The 21,868-nt window shown below is 39.5% G+C and overlaps 1 protein-coding gene across 4 annotated transcripts in view; it reads left to right on the top strand.

Moving 5' to 3' along the window:
• The window catches only part of adarb2 (adenosine deaminase RNA specific B2 (inactive)), a 191,352-nt gene that overhangs the window by 165,030 nt on the left and 4,454 nt on the right, over positions 1 to 21,868 (top strand). For all 4 annotated transcript variants that reach the window (XM_086066302.1, XM_086066301.1, XM_086066304.1 and 1 more), the window contains 6 exons: positions 609 to 723; positions 6,352 to 6,520; positions 9,279 to 9,430; positions 9,501 to 9,669; positions 13,600 to 13,781; positions 19,481 to 19,662. In XM_086066302.1, coding sequence (XP_085922428.1) covers positions 609 to 723; positions 6,352 to 6,520; positions 9,279 to 9,430; positions 9,501 to 9,669; positions 13,600 to 13,781; positions 19,481 to 19,662 — 969 coding nt within the window. The remainder of the gene's footprint in view (positions 1 to 608; positions 724 to 6,351; positions 6,521 to 9,278; positions 9,431 to 9,500; positions 9,670 to 13,599; positions 13,782 to 19,480; positions 19,663 to 21,868) is intronic.

Genomic DNA, 21,868 nt, shown 5'->3' on the forward strand with positions numbered 1-21,868 from the left:
TTTTTGAAAGATAATTTTGACATAAACTTTATATGCTACATAATCATTAGTCTAATAAAGCCTATTTATTTGAAAAGCATAATCCTCCGTTTTATGTATTTAATATTAATATAAAGTATAATTCGTTTTTTGTTTTTGTTTTTTACAATTTTTGAGATGCCTTCATTAAGTTTCGTCCCAAAAACATTAAAAAAAAAATTAAAATGGACATAAGTGTTTTTCACATAGCAGCGATGATATGCTATAGGTAACCTAATTATTATTTAAGTCAAACAATATACTTCATGTATTTTAAATAAATACTCTCATTATTATTAATTTAGACTAATTATACTTTATTAATGCTAAATACATAAACCTGAGGATTATGCATTTCAAATAAATAGGCTTTATTAGACTAATGAATATGTATCATATAAGGTTGATTTGGTACGTTTGTGTTCAAATGATCGTAAAAAAAAAGGGGGGGAATTTGTCATGTAAAAAAATTACATAAATCTTAAGTTAGGCTTGAAATATTTCTGTGAGTGTAAAAAAAAACCTAGATTTTTTTTTAAGATAATACAGTAATTTAACAACTTGAAAATGATTATTTTTGTGTTTTCCAGGATTTTGCCGATTCAATATTCCACTTGGTGAGGGAGAAGTATCGCTCGCTGGTAGGCGGCTGCAATCCGTCTTACGCTCAACACAAATCCCTGGCAGGCATCGTAATGACCCGAGGTATGGTAAATTTCATTGACTTTTATATACCACGTTGAATTATTGAGGCGGTGCAATATAAAGAGAGTGGCGAAGAAGAGACAGAAGATGAGAAACTAGAAGGAAGTCCAGATTGGGAGAAAACATTATGAAGATTTCCTGTTCTCGTGGAGTAGTTTATGCATTCCCGATGAATTATTGACGAGTCAATCTCTGAGGGTTGGGAGACATGTTCGTGGGAGTCGGTCTCTCTCACGAGCTGGACTTTCCGTGCTCACGCAGCTTTGACACAAGTTTGCCGATGACACGGTGGGAATCCTAACAAGATCAGCTTAAATCTGACGACTGGCTGTGTGACACAGTGAAGGAACAGCAAGGCGGAGGACACTTCTCGCTGTGATGTCAAATAATGACTTATGACTGCACATTCATCTTTCATGCTTTATTCATGTTTCATATGTTGTATTGGCTGCACATTGCATCAGGGATTGTTACCCGCACACCTGTGCTCACCACCAAAATAGACGAGCTTTATGCGTTCTCACACTGCAACAAAAAAAAAAAAGATTTAGTAAGTAAACTTTGGTGGAGCATAAATCCCAAATGACATTAGTCTTGTTTCCACCGACCACTGTGATTTTAATCAGTTTGGTACAATATATATTTTATTATGCTTCTAAGGCTTGATTTATTTTTATTTATTTGTTTCCTCTGAGCAGTTTTGTGAATCAATGACTTCATTTAAGGAGTGACTTTCATTAAAAGTGGAGTCAATCGCACCAAGCACTTACTTCCGGTGTTATACGCGCGAGCTGTGTCAGTCTGTTAGCTTAGCAATTAGCATGGCTTCTCCATCTTTTTTTCGGCATCCCTTTGTGAGAATGATGCTTGTCAAGTGTATATCAGCTTATTCTCCGCTATGAAGGTGATTATCAGTGACTCCGGAGAGAGCCTGTAACGTTGCTAGCGAGGCTTGTTGCTAGCTAGCTGGTTGTGGGGTAAGTAGCAACTGCTATTCAGTGTGTTTTAATGAAGCGCAAAATACAAATTTGGACCAACAAACTGACTTGGGTCAGCTGGACCCAACTTTGTTTTTTTCTTGGTTTTTTTAAGTTGGGTCAAATTAACCCAAATAGCTAGTCGGTCCAACTGTTGACCAAAATTGAGTTATTTTTGACTTAGCTGTTTTAAGAGCGAGTCTGATGAGTTCTGTCTGCCCTGATCCGGATTTTAACCCAGTCCCTCTGTCCACCGGTGTTATCTATCCACTAAGCCATCCAGATTCCATAAAAAAAATGTAAGAATGTTACATTACATTTACTTCAACTCCACACTTAACTGTCCAAAATGGTATGCAACTCTTCAGCCCAATTAATTAACCTAACCTTGGGTTAAAGTAACCCAATCTGCTCAAAATCCACAGCTACGCAGCAAAGGAAAAGGAAAGAAAAACAGCTCAGCATTTTTTAGTGTGGGCATAATGAAAAAAAAGTACCCTAATTCTAAATCCAGAATTATCACAAATGGCCGGTTTAGAAGAAATGTTAAAATTAAAAATATTTAATATCCTTTTTTTTCCCGCAGCTGACAGGAACCAAGCCCTGCCACAAATAGTCAAAATTCGTCATTGACACAATGCTATGCCTATAGATGCCACAAGATGGTGAAAAAGCACTCATTTTGCTAAAATTAAACTCCTCAACTCACTTCAACATAGTTCCTTAGCACCAGGATGGCGCTCAAGTCATAGTTTTAAGTTCTGCAAAGGAGCGAAGGATTGGTTTCAAAAAATGTCCGCGAATAAGTGAAACCAAGGGTCCTGAATGGTGAATATGTGAAAAGACACGTTAATTCAAAAATAACTCCCACCCCAGAGAATTATCTTCCCCTTGTGGCTGCCGGCGGCAGGGTTTCAGGGGTCGCCGAGGAGGGATCGGTATCTCTGCAGCAGTCGCCGCAGCTCGTCGCCGTTGACTTCAGTGAGAGCGGCTGCGCTCATCCTGACCTAATCCAATCCTTCTCCTCTCCTCTGCCTCCCAGTAATTGCTTCTGTTTGTTTATTAATAGCACGTTATCTTCAAGGATCCAGACAAACGGGCTGCGCCACCGCAGAGGTGGTGGCCGCCGCACCGCTTCTGCCGGCGCTCACGCAGACACAGAGCTTGACAGGAACACTGGGGAGTCCTGTTCTGTTGCCTACCGCCACCGCCGCCGCCTTTTTTCCCCTCCTCCTTTTGTCTCCCTCCATGTGTCTGATGCCCCGTTTTGCGCCTCAAGAATCTTAATCAGGGTCCGTCTTTGAAGCGCAGACAGACGGCGAATCCCACATGCCAACGGAGTCCCGCTGAGGCAGTTGAGCCCCCAATGAGATCGAGATTAGCCTCGCCGGCAGGGTGAGAGTCGCGAGACGGCAGTCAAAGTAAAGTAGCGGCATCAAATAGCGTGGAGATTTTCATGTTCAAATAGGCTCAAAGACATGAAAAATCTCAAAGTCTGCATGGAAAACTGCTTTTGGTTGAATTGGATGAAGGTTTTTCTGAATCGTATTTCTTTAAGCTGAGCTACAAGATGCCGAAGCATACAGAGCTACCAGAGGGACTTAAGGAAAAAGATGAGAGAAAAGGGATTTAAATATTTTGATTGCAAACGACAGTTAAGTTGTGGTATTTAGCCTGAACGTTCATTTTCAAACAGGGATTTTTTTTCCCACCACTTAATCTGGTTTTCAAGCTGCCTGAAAATGTACAAGTCAGTAATCACATGCGGCGAGGGGGGAAAAAAACCTTTCAAAGTAGAAGAGGGGAGTGGGGGGGGGGGGGTGCACAGTGTGTTGCAGCCCAGGGAGAGATTTTGGGAGCTTCAGTACCATTTCACAAAGACACCCTTATGTGCACAGAGCAGTTGACTGCTAAAGCTAATAAAGATTCAACAGGGTGCTCTTTCTATTCTTGCCAACTCTCCTTCTTTACAACCATTGAGGATTTTCAGAGGTTTCCCATGATTCAAAGAACATGTTTTGGATGGCATTCCGGTTAATCGCCCAACCTAATATGGTAAAAGAACCCATAGAAGATGGGATTTATGGTGATAACATGCTGATGCCAAACATCATCTATTCTCCTGCTTTGGACTGGGTTGTAATATCTGTTCTATAATGTTTCCATTTTAAACATTTTTGCTTTAAACGTATTATATATCATTTCTGTCCGGTTGTTTTGTCATTTTTAGTCGAAACACAAACAAAGCTTTGGGTCAGGACAAAATCACTACCACACATTAACAGAAGCCAAGACGTGTAGATTGAGAAGGTGTTGATGTGTAAACATCCTGTATTTAAGAAGTGTTTTGGTTTTTTTCAAAACGGCAAAAATGTTGGACGGTGCTTTTAATCAGTCAGCAATTTAAAAAAAAAATGTCCACAGAATGCATTCTTTTTACAGAATATAAAAGTACTGCAAATTATGTATTAATTGTTGCCTGAGCAGGAAAATGCTTCACCACTTTCCTGTGGTAGCGCTCGGGCAAGGGCTTATTGATTTCCGTGTCCTGGATCGATTGTGTGCCCCGGGTTGACTACAAGGATGATCCTGAAGCGGCCAAACTGTTTCCCTTTAAATTAGTGGAATGGACTGCTTTTAAAAAAAAAAAAAAAAAAAAAGAAAAGAAAGAAAGGGAACTAGTGTGAATCTCACGGGAGACAAGCTTGAGCACAGTAATGTGAAAAGAGGTTCTAGCATAAAGGGTATTCTTGATAAATAAATAAATAGAAGATAGTATTTTGTCTAATTATCATATGCAGGTGGTCTACAATGGTATAAGTAATCACTTGGAAAGTGTATTTTAGCTGATTAGTTTAGGTTTTAAAGCACACACAGCTCACAGGGGGGGCGGGCGGTGGGGGCTTTATCCTTTACCGTCTCTCTCTCTCTTTGACTCCCGCCCCTCGCCCTCCACCTTGCACCCATCTCTCACACTCCCCTGCAAAGCAACAGCAATTTCATGGCACGGTAGCGAATAGCGCTGCAGAAATTATCCATTGCAAAATTGATCTAAACAATTGCAAAGTGGAACGGTGAGGAAAAGCAGGAGAATGAAATTGGGAGTCTGTTACCTTTTTCAACTCACTTTATCGCTGTGAAGGAAATATAGTGAAAAAGGTAGCTAGGAATGCAAAGTGTTGACTCAAAATGGAGAGATTTTGGATGCACTGAAGTCGTAAATGTATTGACCCACACCCGCACCCCCTCAGACGAGAAAGAGATCATACCAAAGATGCAAAGGAAGACCAGACTCAAACCTGGAACCTCCTTTCTGTTCTGTGGCACAGCTAACCACTATTCCCCGAATTAGCATATTCAAGAAATCAAATACAGGTTCTTTCCTGTAATGTCTTTTTCCTCAAGTACGCACACACTGCCACACATTCCTCATGCCACCTATTACTCTCACCCTCCCAACATTTCCCCCCGTTTCCTCTCATCAATGGAGGTGTCAGGACTCTTCCTTCCACAGCGCCGTCTGGGCTCAAGCTGATAAAAGCTCATGTGCCGGTCCGGCAGCGCCCGCGGATCTGCCTGGAGCCAACGGAGCCTGACTTTCGGAAACGAGGGGAGTGATGTGAGGCAACCGACAAAGGAATGGCTTGCCATTAATGTGCTGCTTCGATTCTCTTGTCTGTGCATCACACACTCGCCCGGCCTTACGATGCTCTCGGAAATCATCACTATGAGAAATTTCCAGAAACAAGTGTGAGGAAAAACTTCCTATATCACCAGAAGGGTATAAATAAAATATGCAGGCACTCTATCTTGACCCAAACACAGATCCTTATATATGTGTGAATATATTTTGACATTACATGGAAAAAGACGAGGAGCCTAGTGGAGGAGGTCAGTGAGCAAGCCGGGTCTGACAGAGAATAATGAAGTGAGTTGCAAAGAAGTGATGTAATGAACCGGGGAGGAGAGGGTGGCGAATGGAGCAGACAGGTGGGCCAACAGGCGAGCGGTATAACCTGAGAGGGCAACCCAGGGAGCTGAGGTAAATGAGGATTAATCACGCAAGGAAGGGCCAAAAGTGTTGACGGAGCTGGTGACGGTAGTAACGGAGACAATGATCTGGCAAAGGAGGAAAGCTTGATGGATGACAGGTGATCAAGCTGGAACAAGAAGCTGGAACGAATAGATGCACTCACACTAGGAAGCTAACAGTGTGAGCGCCTGATGACAAAGAAATTGTAAGGTTTAGTCAACCTAGAAGATTTAATAAACAACAGACCAGGAAGAAAGACAACGGATCTGATTATTTTTGCTCGCGAGGAGAACGCCCTAGTTACATAAACTATTGCTGCTCTAAAGGGTTTGGGGAAGTACATAGCAGCAACGTGACAATCATCCCGGATATGACTCATTGCGCAGACAATAATGCAAACGTTTCAAATGTTCCAGCCACTATCTCGTCATGTTTCAGTTCCTGTGTTGCAACTGCAGCTTCTTCTCTCCACAGACGACCCCAAATAAAAGCTTTGGGATAACTTATGTACATTTATTCTAGCAGAAATACAAGACAAAATATTTTGGATCTTTCCGACATTTCCTCAATTTTCTAATCGGAAGATATTGGTGCAATGCATGTTTGTGTGTTGGACAGGTCTGGACATTAACTATGCCCAGGTGGTGGCGTTGTCTACAGGAACCAAGTGTATCAACGGGGAGAATCTGAGTGACCAGGGGCAAGTGGTCAATGACTGTCATGCCGAAGTGACTGTGCGCAGAGCCCTGCTGCGCTTCCTCTACTCTCAACTTGAGCTCTTTATCAGGTAAAACGAGTAATAAACTTGCATGGCTTTCGAGCGGTATTACTGTTCGGCTCTACAAACAATACTCTATTTATTACACTTTTTTCTGAAAGTCCCCTATCTGTATTTGCTATTTGGTAATCAGTCACAATTTTACAATATTCCTCTTCACAAAATTCATAATGTCGTCATTTAGTAATTTACAGTTTAAAGTTTCGCAGCCGTGAACTTTAGATTTTGTGTAAAATCCACGTGCTTGCGAATACATTTTAACGTATTTGCAGAATGTACATGTAGGCTAAATGCTAGAAACTTAGCATTTTTCCCACAGCATATTTACTTGCGCATACCCCGTGGCGTTACGGGAAAAAATGCTGAACCGAAAATCATGCAAGTATCTAATAAGTAACTAGTTACTTTTGGTAGGGAGTAATAAGTAAAGTAATTACTTTTTAAAGCAAGTAACTAAGGAATATATTACTGATCTTGAGTAACTTGCCCAACACTGGTCATAATCACAAATTATAAAAAATTATAAATAATCAATGTTTACTTACTTAATTTTCTCACGTATTGTAATTTGGTATACTGTAAGCCGAATGCAATTTTTTTTTAATAATAATTAATTAAAATAAAGCATTTTTAAACTGCTCCGTGGCATTATGGGGGAATTATTTTTTTTTGCATTTAAACTACAAGTACGTTTGAACATACTTGCAATTACATACAGTATAATACAAATATTTCGAACATACTTGCAAATACGTAAAAACACATTTAAATAACATTCAAATATACTTTTAAATACATTTAAATGTGTTTGCCAGTCAAAAATGTTTAATCCCAGTGACAGTTCCACACTTCCGTATGTTGGTCACTGCTCTCGTTGGCCCCAATGAAAGTGGACTACAAACACAAAACATAAAAAGAAATAGCAAAAACAGAAAGACCGAGGATAGAGTGAATTTATTTTTCAAATCTTAAATAACTCATATAAATGTCTTAATTACGAACAAAAACAAAACTTTATTTATTAAGCTTGTAATCGAAATAAAGCATGTTTTCGGGCGTTACCTTTAAAGTTGATGTTTGTGACGATCTGAACACAACACACAGTGGTCCAAGTTTAGCAACTTGCCAGTTGCCAACATGCCTGCAGCAACTTTAGCAACTTATCACATTAAATGCTTAATAGCATTAAAGAGCTTTTTTGGCGTGACCTCCCACTGCCGTGCTATGAATTGCTCGATCTTCTATAATAAGCTTCATGGCAAAGCTCCATTCACCATTGACTTCTTAATAATCACTACACATTTTGTGTGCCAGCTAATGACACACATCAGAGCCTTGATTACCTTTATGGTTATTTTATTTTTATTTTATTTTTTTTAGTACTGTTGCAAATGTACCTACTTTGTGTGCTCGTGCAACCTGTGCATTGTCACACCTACAATAGGTACCGAGAGATAGGCTTGATACGTTATGATGCCTGCTTCCATAAGCATAAATCCCCCAAGAACTTAATGGCAAGGCTGATTCATCAGATTAGTGGCAAGAAGTGTAGATAGCAGAATGTCATATTTGCATACACAGCCAGACTTTTCCGTCTTAGCACAATGCTGGATGGCAGTGACAAGGAGTGCGGTTGAGCAAGAAGGCTAATGGAGGAGATAATTCATAATGAAATGACCCAGCAAAATGCCACAACTGACATATTTACCCACAGTGAAAGGACACCGCAGACAGATGAGAGGTTATTTCAAGACGAGTGAGGCTTTTCTTAAATCTACCGTCCTGTGAACCAATGACTCACTTGTGATCGGGCGTATCAGGATTGTTAGACTTTAATCGAATTTGCATTCAGAGGTAAATCTTTTTTTTTTAATTAACTGAACTCAGATGAGCGCAAGCCAGTATGGAGGACCAAAACTGCTAAAATTATATATATATATATATATATATATATATATTTTTTTTTATATATATATATATATATATATTTTTTTATTATTATTATTATTATTATTTTTTATATATATATATATATATAAATTATATATAATTTATTTTTAATTTTAGCAGTTTTGATCCCAAAAAAAGTACAAATAAATAGAAAAAAATCAAGCAAATAAATGGTTGAAATAAATACAAAATAAATATATAAATAGAATTACATGTCAGTCGTTAAATAAAAACGTTCCGCTCTCACATTTATTAATTTCATGCTGCATACACTCTGTCAGGATGAAATGGGGGGGGGGGCGGTCCTAAACGTGTCTTGGGTTGGGATCCGCCGTTGTGTTGATTCATATTTAATTCTATTTATTTTTGTATTTATTTCGACATTTATATCTTATTTATATATAAAAAAAAATTATCTCATTTTTTTGGGGGGGTGTTTCTTTATACTTTTATTTATTTATGTATTTATTTATTTATGGATATAGATACATTGTTGTTTTTATTTCCAATTATATAATTTTTTTGTGTTTACTTTTTGAATTATATTTTTTATATCCGTTTTTATTTCCACTTTTATTCATTTATTTAGTCATTTATTTATTCTTAATTTTGGCGGTTTGGGCGGTTTTGGCCAGTAGACCTAAAAGATCTGGATCTATCTGCACCGTTGTGGGAGTGATCACAGTCAACGGCAATTAGAGCATTGTAGCTATGTGCTACAAAAAAGTTTAATGCTGACCTCATTGGTTCATACTTGTTTTGCTTGTTCTCATGGTGTTGTTTTTGTTGTTGTTGTTTTGCTTCTTTGCTAACAAAGTAAAAGGCCAGAAGACTGGGAGCAGTCCATTTTTGTGCGGCATAAGGAGCGCAGCTACAGGTTACGAGACAGCGTCCACTTCCACATGTACATCAGCACCTCGCCGTGTGGGGACGGGAGACTCAACTCGCCCTATGAAATCACCACAGACCGTAAGTGTGTGCGTTTTACTTTGCAATACAAAAATTCACGTCAAGTTGAAGAACTCTTGCTCCTTTCCAGTACCCAGTAGCAGACACCTCTTGAGGAAGCACCGCTGCCACCTGCGAACCAAAATCGAATCAGGCGAGGGGACGGTCCCGGTGAGGTGTTGGGGGTCCGTCCAGACGTGGGACGGCGTTTTACAGGGAGAGCAGCTCATCACCATGTCCTGCACCGACAAAATGACCAGGTTTGTGCTGCCAAATAAGTACAAATGCACCAAAATTGACTCAATTAATATCAATTTCCAATCCACGTTTTAGCCTCATCGGGACCCGAAGAGAGTTTCACTTAGAGAGGACCATAGTTGAGCCTCTGTTGTGTGAAGAGCTTGATAAAAAAAAGAGAGAGAGAGAGAGAGTGAGATCGTGTGTGTGATAGCGTGAGGTGAACCCTCCTCCTGCGCAGCCTCTGTTAATTTGACCAATTTGATTCAGTTGGCAAGGCCTGGAAATGCTGTGATTAAATATACCCAGGTCACCACCAAGGGTGAAAGCAATTACTTTTTGTAAAAAAAAAAAAAAAAAAATGGAGTGACAGAGGAGGGTGAAGGGACACCCTGGTCCCCCCCCCCCCCCTCCCACAATCACACTCTTTGCTCCACAGCCTCCTCTGAACACTCTTTATATCGCTGTAAATCACCGGTGTTCATCGTTAAAGTGAGTGGGTCACCAAGGGCCGCTTTATGAAGGTCAGGGTGGAGGGTGAGAGGACTGCAATGTGACCACACACGCACACACTCTTAAACTGATCCCCATCAATGCTCTTTTTGTCCTCTGTAATACCCATTCTACAGTCCTATTACTTTTTATCCCCCTCTTCCTTCAGGATCTGCACTTTGTTATGGTTAGTTTAGCCTTGACCACGGATTTTTTTTTTAGGCTCTTTCCACTAATCATAAACATGTTCACTAGCTTACCGTATTTTTTGCACCGTATTAATTAGGCGTAATATAAATGAACGGGTCTATTTTCTTGCATAAGGATTATAAGATTTTTGTGAAGCATTGTATGTTAAATAGTTTATTCTAACTGAATCCTCAAGTTACGGCCGAGTTCCGTTCCTACGCTGGCGATGTAACCCGAATTTCGTCAGATTTCACCGTTAATGCCGATATTTACATCAAAATACTTTGTACAGTAAAAAAACAACGGAACCCATATTTCATGTTTCCGCGCAGGCATTCATTACTGACGGACGGCAGAGCGGAGTTAATTCAAATTTATGCTGCATTCAAGGATGGTCGGAAGTCGGATATATCAGAGTTGGTTTTCCCCAGTTCTGACCTGGAAGCGTTCGAGGCGAAAGTAAACAACCAAAATGGCGAATAGTTTGAAGTTCCTCAAAACTCATTTTGACCTCCAGCAAACTTACCTTCTCGCAATGTTGCTTCTTTTATTGTTTTTATCTTATTTCGTAAGCATTCCATACAGTTCAGTAGTTCACCGTATAATTTCATGCAGGGAGATAGCGGCATACTGTCACGTACGTTGTGTTGAATATTTGTAAATGAAGAAAGCTATCTAGTTTTATATTCGAGTAAATTGTGTTTTGCCATTCACGGGGTCCTTTTTTTTTCCAACTTCGCAAGTGGAATTTCCGAGTCCAAGGGGGCGTTCCCGTACACACTTCCTGGTTTGAACTCGGAAAAGTCCGACTTCCGACCATCTTCTTATTCAGTCAGTCTGGTGACCGGTGGTTGTTATTACTTTGGCTAATGTTAAACGCTATCTCGGTTGACAGTTCAACAGTTGTAAATAATCCAAGCACCAACCATTATCCAACCTTTTTTGCTTCGCCCTGAAAGCTATTGGAAGCAAGCTTTGTCGTTTAATTACTGGAAATATACTGCCAAGTGCCAAAAACTTCTGCTTGTGATGGGACTAACCAGGAACGGCAGCATTAGGCTCGTAGCACTACATTCCCCATGGTTCATGGACACTGAAACAGGAAATAGACATAGTAATAGACGGTAGTAGTAGTAAAAACCCAAAACTGATTTGTTGAATAATTGGATATGTTTGTTTTTTTAGACATTTGGGAACTATATTTCTAGTTCCTGGCAACAACAAGGAATCTGAATTAAAGACGACAAACTGAAAAGCCTTCATACGTTCGTATATTAGCCGCTCCGAATTACAAGGTGCGCTGTCGATTTTTAATCAAATGAAAGGATTTTAAGCTTGCCTTATGGTCTGAAAAATACAGTATATTTATGCCACGCGGTGACAATCAGCCATTTATGTTCCCTTAGGCCGGGCGTGGAGTTGTCGATGCCCGCCGCTGCCCCTGTGCTAATATTTGATTTGACAGCTGGATTTAATTGAGGGTCCTGAATGGCTCTCATATAATCATGATGTTTTCCATCCTTTCGTAGTTTTATGCAGATGATCACATTACTTTAATGGCGGCGTTTACGGAGGGTGGGAAGAAAAGGGGGAGCGGCTGAGAGGGAGAGTGGAGGTCTCCTCTCTCCACTCTTTAAATTCATACAGCCCAGCCAGATGGCTGCCTTTTCTTGCATGAGATTAGAAGATGTTTCTGATTCACGGTGTCGCTCGCTGGCTAAATTAATATTTCTGGCTAAACCATTTTGGCTTTTGGCTGAGGTGTCGTGTGTGTATGTGCGAAGCTCCGAGCGCCTGTGTGGACAGATTGCAGGTAAAATGTGGCCACCGCATCATGAGCTCATTTAGCGATTCCCAGATAGCCGCTAATGTTAATTGACTGCTTAGGAAGTGAAAGGCGCTGTAATGAGTGATTATTAAGTCAGCCAGGAAAGAAAAACAGTAGTCACTGTAATTGCACCCATGATAAAGCGTCGCTGATTAACCAAAGGAACGGTGAATGTTACTCAGTCGAAGATAAACCTTTTTCTGAAAACATTCGTAGACATCCACCTGCTGCAAAAGCCTGAATTTTGTTTTTTAATGTGATACCGGATACCGACGAAATCCGTTAAAACTGTTAGCCATTTGCTACCTACCTTGTATCTTTCTTTTTTGCTGTGCTGTTGTCCATTTTCTTGTCTTCTATTGTTTGCGCGTATTTCTCTATTAATTCGGTCAGCAAGTTTTTTTTCAAAGGAGGAAAAGTTTGAGCTTCACTGCCAACGCATTATAACGTAGCCAATCGAGCTAACAAGTAACATTAGACTAACGTTTTTGCTAGCTAGTGACAATCTAACACTAAAAAAAAACACCTGTTGAAACCATATTCAGAATTATCCTAGTTAGTTAGTTAGTTAGTTAGTTAGTTAGTTGAAATGGTGCAACAGAGCACCGCTAATTTTAAAACCAGATGAACTCGTTTCAAATCCAGTTTTATTAACTATTTAACATCAGAGGTTAAATTAAGTGAAACCTTGTTGGTGAAACCCGACCCTAGTGTGTTAAATAAATTAAAGGTGAAGAATGGCAAAGCGACCCTCCATTTTATACGAACCTCCTCGGCCCTTTTTAAGAGCGTCAGGCACAACAGAATGCCTCTGCGAGGCTACAAACGAATATAAACATGATAATTATCATTTCCCATCATGGAATGAGCTCCTGCTTGTTAATCTGAGGATTCCAGCAGTTGGCATTCCAAGGCAGGGCCGGCTGGCTACCTTATCAGGCGTGAGTGAGGCGGGCAGGACGAACCACCTGCCGACACAGGTGGATGTCCCTTAACAAACTAGCAGCGATCGACCTCCCGCTCGGTGATGGACGGAGGCCTGCCTGCGACGTTGGGCAGTGCATTAACCCCACTGGCACTGACAAATGCACGCATGCTAATGTGTTGTTGTGGTAATGAATGCTGATGCACTGACCCGTGGCAATGTTGTTGTTGCCGGCACCGCTGATGGTTTGTGTCTCTAACCGCGGGGAAATGGCGTGTTTGTGTGTATTGACAGTCCAGCAGATGTTATTCATCACGTCCCACATCAAGATAACGATCAGATTGTCTCTACCTGTCATTAAGGCTCTCAAAATGGTCTCTCTCGCGCTGCCTGTCCCCTTTTTCTCACCTCAACCAACCTCTGACGTTCGCCGCAATCCTTCCTCCTCTCCACACCGACGACCTCACCTTGTCATCTCCATAAAACACTCCTTAATGTATCCTTCCCCTTCCCGTCTAGGTGGAATATTCTCGGCCTGCAGGGTGCGTTGCTGAGCCACTTAATGGAGCCTGTGTACCTTCATAGCGTGACCGTGGGCAGCCTCCGGCACACGGGCCATCTGGGCAGGGTCCTGAACCAACGGCAGGAACGACTGGGGCCCCTTCCCGCCACTTACAGACGCAACCAGCCGCTGCTCAGTGGTAAATGAATTATTGGATGGATGAATGGATGGATGGATGGATGGATGGATGGATGGATGGATGGATGGATAGATAGATGAGGCGGGTTTTCGATTGCAGTTTGGTTCGGCTTGAAATACTGATGCTAATGGAAGGGGTGTGTCCTGATTGTTGCCGAATGACAGACCCTAAAAATTCATTGACGCGCTGATCTCTGGTCATTAGAATACTTCAAACAACTTTGAGGACCACAGCACACCTAGCGCCAACATCACAGGTGACAAAAAAAATGCACCAGGGTTATGATAGCTTGGGATTTTTTTTTCATTTAGTTTTAGTTTATTTTTAGAGCAGGTTTGTTGGTTTGGGTTTTTTTTTTTTTCAAAAATGCATCATTTTAGTTTACTTTTTGTTAGTTTTAGTATTAGTTTTAGTTTTTTTCATATTTGTCAAATAGAAAATCAAAATAAAAAGTTGCTAAGTATTGTGTAATAAAATCTCAAACGACAGTGTCTTTTTTTAAACACCCTAAAAATTCATGTTTATTAATAGAGAAAAACTGACATTTGTACTATAATTATAGTTACTTTTAGTTAGTTTTATAAACGGAAGATGTAGTTTCAGTTTTTTTTAATTGAAGTATTATGTGGGAGTTGTTACACGGCAAAAAAAGTGTGGAGAATAAAAATCACAATAAACATGTGCGAATGCTTCCCACAATAATACATTGAGAGGAAACGGGCGACGTTACGTTTTAGAATCTACATGACGAATCTCTTTTGACAATTGTGTCGCGTTTGCCGCACGGGGTTTACCGTCAGATTCCAGATATGTCAACTTTGCACCAAATGAACTATAACAGTCGTGCAGGCAAACATCACACACGCAAACACACATAAACTCATGGAGCTATCCAACCCAACAGTGTCATCATTGTGGCAGCCATTCTAGCAAATGTGCTTCCAAGGTTCCACTGAGACCCGAGAATTTTGTTTGTAGTGAAGCTCAACGTTGGAAGAGGTTCTGAATGACACCCAGCGTGAAGATACATCAGCCGTCACTTGCAATCTAGGCCACTCCCTCAGCAAGTTCTACATACGATGTAGGGCATCTCTTTCTATGGATGTTATTGATTTTAAAAAAAAGAAATTGGTTTACGGTAATACATTTGATCGATCTGCAATCATACAGATCTTTCAAAAAAAAATCTAATTTTATTCCATTCTATATAGCTTTTCTATAGAAAGAATGTGTTTACAAATAGTGGTCTCTTTGGATTTGTCAGATCGTTGTGCCGGACGTAGCTTGAGTCGCTGTAGCAGTCGATTGAGAGGTATGGAAGGTGGACGAGGAGGGACATGAGGACGATGGCCCTCCGCCAAATCAATGTCATCACGGTCCTTATCTGACATTATTAGTGTCGTCATCAAGAAATGGTCTGAGGGGAAACATGAGGGCAGAAAGCAAATCAATGGAAAAAGAGCGTTCCTTGCACTTGCTATGTTTTGTAACTTAAAGTGCTTAATTCACCCGTTTGCATGTAAGTCTTTTCAACTATGCTTATTCTACTGTCCAGACTTTTTATACACCTGGGAATGAGTGAAAGCCTTCCCGTAAATGCATGGTAGAATTTTACCGTATTTTCCGGACTATAAAGTCGCGCCTTTTTTTCATAGGTTGGCTGTTCCTGCGACTTGTACATGAAAAAATATACCAGGTGCACATACACATACTCACCCACATACAAAAAAAAAAAATAATAATAAAAAGAGCAATGATGATGACATTACCGAATGAACAATACTGAGCTCTTTTAAGAAAAAAATAAAATAAAATAAAAAAATAAATAAAAAATACCAGGTGGAATAAGAGGGGACTCTCTATATATATATATATATATCGTATACTATAATATACGATATTTATATATATATAAGTATATATACACACATATATATATATATACGATATATATATATATATACATATATATATACATATATATATACATATATATATACATATATATATATATATATTAGTGCTGTCAAAGTTAAAGCATTAGCTGATTATTTAATCACAAAAAAATATCGCATTATTCGTGAATTAACGCTAAGATTAATCGCACTATATTACTACAAATTTTCACCATAGATCATCCTTTGGCGTGACGGCGGATGGCTACGTTTAAAGTAGCACAGGTTGTTTGAGCAATAAACATAATTACATGCATTAAAGTAAAGCATGTAACAAATGTTTGAATATTTGTTCATGTTAAAATATTCGGGTCATTTTTTTTCCCATTTTAAAGTAATTCATTGATAAGAAAAAGAGGAGGGTGAGCGTGTGCTGTGGATCAAAAAAAAATGTTGAAGACGTCCTCATAACGTTAAATGTCAAAAGAATCTTCAAATTTGGCGGGGGGAAAAACTTGATAGTAGAGGCTTTTTTTTATTAAGTGATTAATCATGATTAATCCAATTTCTCAAATGCGATTAATCTCCTGTGTGACTTATGTATGCATTTTTGGCCTAGTGCGACTTATACTCCGGAGCAATTTATAGTCCGGAAAATACGATAAGTACCACGAACATTGTCAAGTTATGAGCAGAGCCACGACAGATCAACTATTTGACACGGAATAAATGATATAAACTCACTGACCATAACTTGGAGTGCACTTGCATCGGCTAATGACATCCATTACAAATGCTACTTATTGACGACCATAGCGATATGAATGCACTTTGTTTTGCTAAAGTGTACCATTTTCATTTTTTACACCTGCGCGAGCACGGAGACGAAATTCATGGACCCGCTGCTCTGTGTGTGTTGTACAGTCACACGTCTCATAACTAAACACACTAATTCTTACCTCTTTCATGTAGAGCCCCCCCCCCAGACCAAGACACCGATCAAGTCTTCCATCAGGGGAAGAAAAATGAAATTGGCTATTACAGACAGAGAGAAGTCCATTGAAGGGATCCAATGAGCCATGAGTGGTTGGGGGGGGGGCGGTAAGGGGGAGTAACGGCAAGATGGATAGAGCGCCTCTTTTGTACAAAGGAGCGCGTCGGTAAAAGAGAGAGGAGACGGGTAATAAGACACAGCGAGGATTGTTGTTGTGGCGGGCAGTTCATTCCAGTTCCAAAAGAAGAGCAACCGTGCCCGTGTAGGAATAATGGCGATAATAGGCAAATGATGGGGAGATGATCTGTAGACATTCAATCTGTCAAGGTTTTGCTGCGGCGGCGCGGATGCTGAGGCAGGTGGACCCCAACTGCAAATGTTTATTTACAACACAAAAGGCTTGGAGCAGGCGAGGAAGGCACCAACACGGGAAACAACAAAGCTTAGACCAAACACAATGCGCAGTCAAAGACGCGAAGAAAGAAAGAATCTGCTCCAGTGTCAAAACAATTGCACGTCTCATCCAAAGTCAGACAGATATTTCCTTTGTTGTCGCACATATTTAGTAGCCAAAGTACATATATATCAGTTGATGGACAAATGAAGCTTCATGAAGCACTTGTGATATTTTTGACTCCTCTAGATGGCACTCTTGATTTAAAGATGCAAAGTCAAATATAATCAGTTTCCATTGCGCTGGTCTTTATTTTTTTTAAACCCAAAGCGCCATCTACAGGAATCAAAAAATAGATATCAGAAGTGCTTTGTGAAGCTTCATTTTCCCATCACTGAATAATAGACCTTACTTAACTCATTCACTGCCATCGACGGTTATAAACGTCAAAAAATAATTGGAACTATTTCTATTAGTTTAACTTTTTTTTTTCTACTTTTGTTAACAACAGTATGAAAACGTAGCTTTTTTATTGTACATTTAGAACAGATAAAAAAATTGTGATTAATCGTGAGTTAACTATTGAAGTAAAAAATAATAATAATCGCCTGACCCCCCCCCCCCTAATTTTTAATAATCATCTCGTCAGGCGATTACATTTTTTAATTCACGATAAATCACAAATTGTATTTATTTATTAGTTACTTACTTATTTATTAATTATACTCTTGTTGTGTTAAACTAATAGAAATTGTTCAAATGAATTTTTGATGTTGTATATATCACTGATAACACCGTGTGCATGCTTACACGTTGCTGGAATACCCGCAGGTCTCTTGTTATCCCCTCACCTCCTCAGTATCTGAGCAGTTTTATACGTTTACATACACAGTTTCAAGCAGCTGTAACATTGTATCCTTGGTATTAGCCTCGGGGAAAATAGGTGTGTTCAAAGACTCTTCAGATCCTCTTCATTTATGTTGTAGCCAGAAGCTAGAGTCATGTTCCATTCTTGTAAATCTATAGGCATTACTTCATAATAGCGAACAAATGCAGCGAACCCCATATATTGCGGATGCCATTTTCTAGAGCCACCTGCAATAGGTGAAAATGTATGATGTCGTGAAAGCATTAGCATTTAAACTTATTGAAGCACAGTTTTCAAAGAATCCGTCTGTTATCATGCTATTGCTTGTACAGTTGTCCAAATAAAAAGCAAATGTGCGCTTGCTTCAAGATCCGTCACTCATTTTGCTGTAAAGCTGACACAGGAAACAAGAGAGTTCAATATTTTACCCTTTGAGCGCCAACACTTTCAACCAAACCGTATCATAATGGTTAAGCAGAAGGCCGCTAGCTTAATGCTATATGTGAAACACACAGGCTAACAGAAGTTAGCATCAACGTTACGGTAAAGCAACTGCTACTTGAATACACAAAGAGTTAGCAGCACATACAAACAGAGCTTACAATAGTCACATATTTTGTGTATTCTACGTGCTCTGACAAATATTCAAATCACAAACCTGAACGCATCTTTTGTAGAAGACCTGCCCAGTTTGTTGTGGCACAAAAAAATCCACAATATAGTTAGCATGTGAATGATAAATCTCTATATAGTGGGCAAACAGAATTATATTCTTAGTTCTTACCATTAAAAAAATAAAATAAAAAACATATTATAAAATGGGGTCTTGTCTTTATTTATAAAGTTTGTTTTGAAATAGGATGTTGACCCGTATACTGAAACCGATTGTTTGACCTCACCGATTTATACAGTAGTACGTAATAATGCATACAAGTTGTCTTCACTGCACTTGGGATCAACTTCAGCTTTTCAAGAAGTTTAACTCATTCACTGCCATTGACGGCTATAGACGTCAAAAATTCATTTGAACTATTTCTATTAGTTTAACTTTTTTTTTTTCACCTGTTAACAAGAGTATGAAAACCTAGATTTATTTGTATTGTACTGCGATTGATTACAATTTTAAAAAATTAATTGCCTGACACCCCTAATTTTTTAATAATCTTTTTTTATTTTTAAGTAATCATTTGGAGCCTTTTTTTTTTTACTGTCCAAATCCTCTGATTTCAGCATATCAACTGTAATTAACTGATTTCAGTAGTCCTTCATTAAGAAAGAAAAAAATATTAAAAATGAATGGCGTCAGGCGATTAAAATTTTTACCCGCATGATTTCACTAGTTAACTCACGATTTATCACAGATTTTATATCTGTTCTAAATGTACAATATTTTTTTCTAGGGTTTCGTACTCTTGTTAACAATAGAGGGGAAAAAATGTTGAACCAATAGAAATAGTTCAAATTAATTTTTGACGTCTATAGCCGTCAATGGCAGTGAATGAGTTAATCAAGTTCTCCCCCCCTTTTTTTTTTTTTTTCCCCCTGCAGGGTTAAGCTGTGCCGAGTATCAGCATTCAGGGAAGGCCTTGTGCGTGAGCGTCAACTGGACGTTGGGCGACGCGCAGTTGGAGGTGGTCAACACTGCCACGGGACGGAGACGTGACTCAGGGATGCCTTCACGCCTCTGCAAACGCGCGCTGTTCACGCGCTGGAGCAGACTTTACTGCAAGGTGAGGACTAGAATCAGCTGCTAATTTTCCACTTCTGCTGATTTTGGGATTGATTCTACGGGGACAGGATTCGTTGTTCTTGCTCGACTTTGTTCACAATTGCATATGATATAAAATAAAGACTCTTAGGGATCTGGGATTTATTCATCAGCAGAATCTGTACCACCAAGAAATGTGTTCATCTGCTATTTTTACAGCTGCAACTTTACCCTCTTGTCTCAGCTGTGGATCAGCCAACATTGATTTATTTTACTCACATTTCAGTGGCAAATGTTCCCTCAAGGTTAGAATTCCATTGTGAGCTACTCACGGCAAACTGAAGATAACACCTTTCTGAAACCTGATAATGCCTTCGCCAATTTCAGTCGGCGAAAATCCGATTTTGGATAAGTTCAACTATTGTGCAATGTTTTAGTTCAACAAAGGGAGGTTGCCCGTGTCTATAGTAATAATGGTGGTAGGTCATTGCGCAAAGAACACAGGTGCGCCATCAAGATGCCCTTGTTGCAATGTCAGCCAGCAAACATGACACCGGAGAGCACATCATTTAGTTGTTGGCCTTTTGCTTTATAAAGTTGACTTTCCTCCAATGTTTAAGTTTAATTATGTGAAGGCCTTTTTTTTTTCTTTTTTTTCGTTCCAAGGTTTTGAAGCGTTTCTCCTTCCACATGATTGATCCGATTCACATCATTCCAATTTCAACATATTACAAAAATTCACGCCATGGGGGCTTCTATTTGTTTTATTCCAAAAATCCGTGGTTTTCTCATAATTCAGCATTTTCCATCTAGAAATTCTCCATTCATTCCAATGAATGCAGAATTTGCCCCAAAACTAATTTATTGGTCATTTCCATTCGCACATTCAAAATAACAGATTTAGATACTGTAGTTCCCATTTGGAATATAAATCATTCTGCTTACTCATTTTACCTTTTGAACGATTTTCAACATGCCAAAATTATGCCCCCCCAAAAAATCACATATCACAATATGCTCCATTGGTCACTCCTCCCAAACATTACGTGATCAATACAAACTATTCCAACATCAACATGTGCAGATCATTCAAGCCATCTCATTTTTTACTCACGTTCACAACATAAAATAAATCTAAAGCCCCAATTTACACATGTTTACATATTCCAGTTTCCACATTTTGTGACCAATTAGAACCATTCCAACTCCAATACACTCAGTTCATTCCATGTCATTACAATATCGTTTCAAATGATTCCACATGCTTCATTGATTTGTATTCAGTCTTTTCGCCTTAACATGCAATTTCTAGGTTAAAAAAATAATTTTATTTTTTGTTTTTGTTTTTTCTTGCAAGCTATTTTGAAGCAATATAAAATGACTTTTTTTGTAATTTTTGCGACTACACAATTATGATGTCAATCTTCTCTAATTGCATTGCTCTAGAACACTCCGTTGAATGAAAACATTAAGCAGCCAATTTCTAGCACAACACAAACACTTTATCAGGAGATACCGAATACACGGGCAACAAAATATTTGTCTTCCTCCAGTAGATAAATGTGTGTGCTGTGTTTGCGGCTTATCACAACCTGCCAGTGTCGATCTTTAACGGCAGACCTCGCTGCACTCTAATTTCCATTCAGAAACTTGATGTAACAGACAGTGGCTTCATCACCAAATGGCGGCCGTTAAAGCATAATGACTATGAAACGATAATTATTTGGAGAAGTGCTCTGCGCTAACCCCCCCCCCCCCCCCCCTTCCTAACCTAAGTGTTCCCTGCACGATGCATATAAGGGCCACGCAAGAGCAGTCACACTAATCTCCAGAAGAAACTTTCACGTTCTTACAACCCCCCCCCCCCCTTCTTTGGATCCGCGCTGATCTTCATTGTTTCCCCTTGCGACAATAGTAATGCACAGAAAGCGCAGAGAATGTTCAATTGCTTGTGAAATTTAAATGGAGGAGATTACACAGCTGTTGAAGGCCCCAAACCCCCGCCCACCTCCTCGCAACCCCTCCTAAATGCATTTGTGCCACCTCATTCGCTTTTTGTTTTGCTCGTCTTCTTCCCTCACTCCGCCATCGCAACCTTTAGCCTTTCAGTCCATTTTGACTTTTATCTCTCTTCTTTTTTTCTTTTCTTTTACTTCTGCCAAGATGAGAGGTTTTGTTTTGAATGCCATTTGTTGGGTTGGATTAGGTATTGATCGAACCAAACAGAA

Source organism: Leptonotus elevatus, chromosome 21 (assembly GCF_054856555.1).
Source record: "Leptonotus elevatus isolate MCC_2025b chromosome 21, RoL_Lele_1.0, whole genome shotgun sequence".
NCBI lineage: Eukaryota > Metazoa > Chordata > Actinopteri > Syngnathiformes > Syngnathidae > Leptonotus > Leptonotus elevatus.